Source organism: Drosophila guanche, unplaced genomic scaffold (assembly GCF_900245975.1).
Source record: "Drosophila guanche unplaced genomic scaffold, DGUA_6, whole genome shotgun sequence".
Lineage (NCBI taxonomy): Eukaryota > Metazoa > Arthropoda > Insecta > Diptera > Drosophilidae > Drosophila > Drosophila guanche.
In genome coordinates, this window is record NW_022996598.1 from 480 (window position 1) to 2806 (window position 2327).

General features: G+C 44.8%; 1 protein-coding gene across 1 annotated transcript; it reads left to right on the forward strand.

Moving 5' to 3' along the window:
- Positions 1-449: 449 nt before the first annotated feature.
- On the forward strand, positions 450-2021 carry LOC117591696. Its single transcript, XM_034285019.1, has 4 exons — positions 450-643; positions 713-1286; positions 1338-1686; positions 1740-2021. The coding sequence occupies exons 2-4, from the start codon at positions 1078-1080 to the stop codon at positions 2019-2021; spliced, it is 840 nt and encodes a 279-aa protein (XP_034140910.1). The 5' UTR covers positions 450-643; positions 713-1077.
- Positions 2022-2327: the final 306 nt, after the last annotated feature.

Here is a 2327-nt window from a genome sequence, read left to right on the forward strand (position 1 = left end):
CGGCTCGCGTCCGCACAGATCTGGTTTGAACACGTAAAAGAATGGGCGTAAAAGGTGTAGGTACTGTTCGAAAATATATTGCTGTTCATATATCGATATATCGATACATACAAATATCGCTGGGCGATTCTAAAGTGCATTAAAATGTAAAATATTCAACAATATGGCTCAACCACCGAATCTCACGGCCCGAGAAGTGCAGCAGGTATTTGCAGAGATTCTCAGCCATGGCGAGGACATGGCCTGGGATCTGTGAGTGCCCGCCCAAAAATCCTTTGTCCCTCACTTGAAATCTATAGATGGCCAATCCCTGACCTGACTGATTGCTGCAGAATCAACGAGACATTCTGAAAAGGAAAGTTCGATAAATATTTAATCTTAATTAATTAATTAATTTAATTTTATTTATGTCTCATAAATAATTCTGGACAACGTTTTGACTCTACGTAAGCAGACTCCGCGAAACAGCAGCTCCGTCACTAATCCAGACGTACATACATAACTTTAGGTAAATGCGCCAACGGCCAGTCCCTTTCTGCGTTGTTCTTTGCGGTTATTGTGAATGGAGTGACCGACTTGAAGGAGGCAGAGAATAGCAGATCCTGGTCGATCCACCCAGTTTTCCGCTGCCGTCGCTGCGATGGTAATGTCGTACATTAAAGTAGTTTCAAATTGATCCAATTGCATATGCCTATCACTATACTACTTTCAGCCGACACGGATGGAGGGATGAGCAGCAGCCCAGACTGTTGCGGTATGTATGTGGATCAAATCGGGCTCTTTGAGGACTGCGATGCATACTTAAAGCGCACAGCTCTTCCCCCAGGGGTTATGGTAACCTGTGATCGAGGAGTCTACAAGCTGATCGATGGCCAGGTTGAGCTTTAAACTTATTTGATAACGGAGAAAATGTACACACGCAATGCGTGCTTCATAACGTCTGAAGGTCTGAAGGCAGCCTTGGAATTTCCTGGAGTGCATCGGCTTTACTCGGAATCAAGCTCTAGATATATATTGCAAGGAACATAGTAGTAGAACATATAAGAGCGAGCGACAAAGTGCTATACCTGCTTTTGTATGATACTTTTAATCTCTGGTATATGTATGCGAAACGTTCTATTTGTGCTCACTCAAAGGCGTGTTGATGGGGGGAAGGTCGATACTCTAAGTGCATGGCTGCTCTCCGAGTCGTTGGTTCTGTTTACGCACAGCGTCAATAACTTTCGCCTGTCGTCTGAAATGGTCAACAAAGCCACTTATCGCACAAGCCTAAGCAGCTACGTACAGTAAGGTACTATCCATGAAGACCTGCCAGACTAATGACTTTGTTTTTGCAGGAACACCTTTAAAAAGATCTTCAAGGAAGCCAAGGCCATGGAGTCGTCCACTCAAGGCAGGCTGGACCTCCTACGCAGCGTCACTGGGGTACCCACAAAAAAGGAGATCAAAAAACTATTGAAAACTAGTGGAGTTGGTGGCCGCATTTCGGGTGAACCGAAACTACCCGCTGAACCTACTAAGGTGCCACCAAATCTGCTGCAGATCCGTTCAATCAACATTAATGGTCAGGACATCAAATTGGCCGACTACGGAGAAGTTATCATTGCTAACATCTCAAGCGCTGAGAGCTTCGAGGATCTAATCACCAGTATGGCCGAGCNAGTGGAGTTGGTGGCCGCATTTCGGGTGAACCGAAACTACCCGCTGAACCTACTAAGGTGCCACCAAATCTGCTGCAGATCCGTTCAATCAACATTAATGGTCAGGACATCAAATTGGCCGACTACGGAGAAGTTATCATTGCTAACATCTCAAGCGCTGAGAGCTTCGAGGATCTAATCACTAGTATGGCCGAGCACTGGAAGCTAAACATGTACAAGCTGATGCTCCGAATGACGCAGACCTTTGTGGAAAGCACCAAAAAGGAGTTTTGGCTGAAGTACCACCTACCCACGGAATCGGTGCTCTATCAGATCATTCGACAAACACTGAAACTCCATGCGAGCTATGCGCTATTCTGAGAAGCGTGCGCTGCTATTTCGCCTCCCGCACTCCCCTTTGTCCAGCAGAGTTTCTGAAGAAGTGCCCCAAGTGCGTGGGTTACTACAATGAGGGTACGCGGCAGGTTAATGAATCTGATGTTACAGATATGTATGTTTACCATGCGAAGCAATTTAATAGGTTTATTTATCTTACGGCACGAACACTTTTGGGTGTTTTTTTTTTATTAGCTATCCTGTATGAAAATATATGTTTGTATATTTGAAATATCCAATTGAACAGCGATATTTAAAGAGCTGTCCAGCATTATATGTACAGATCCTGAG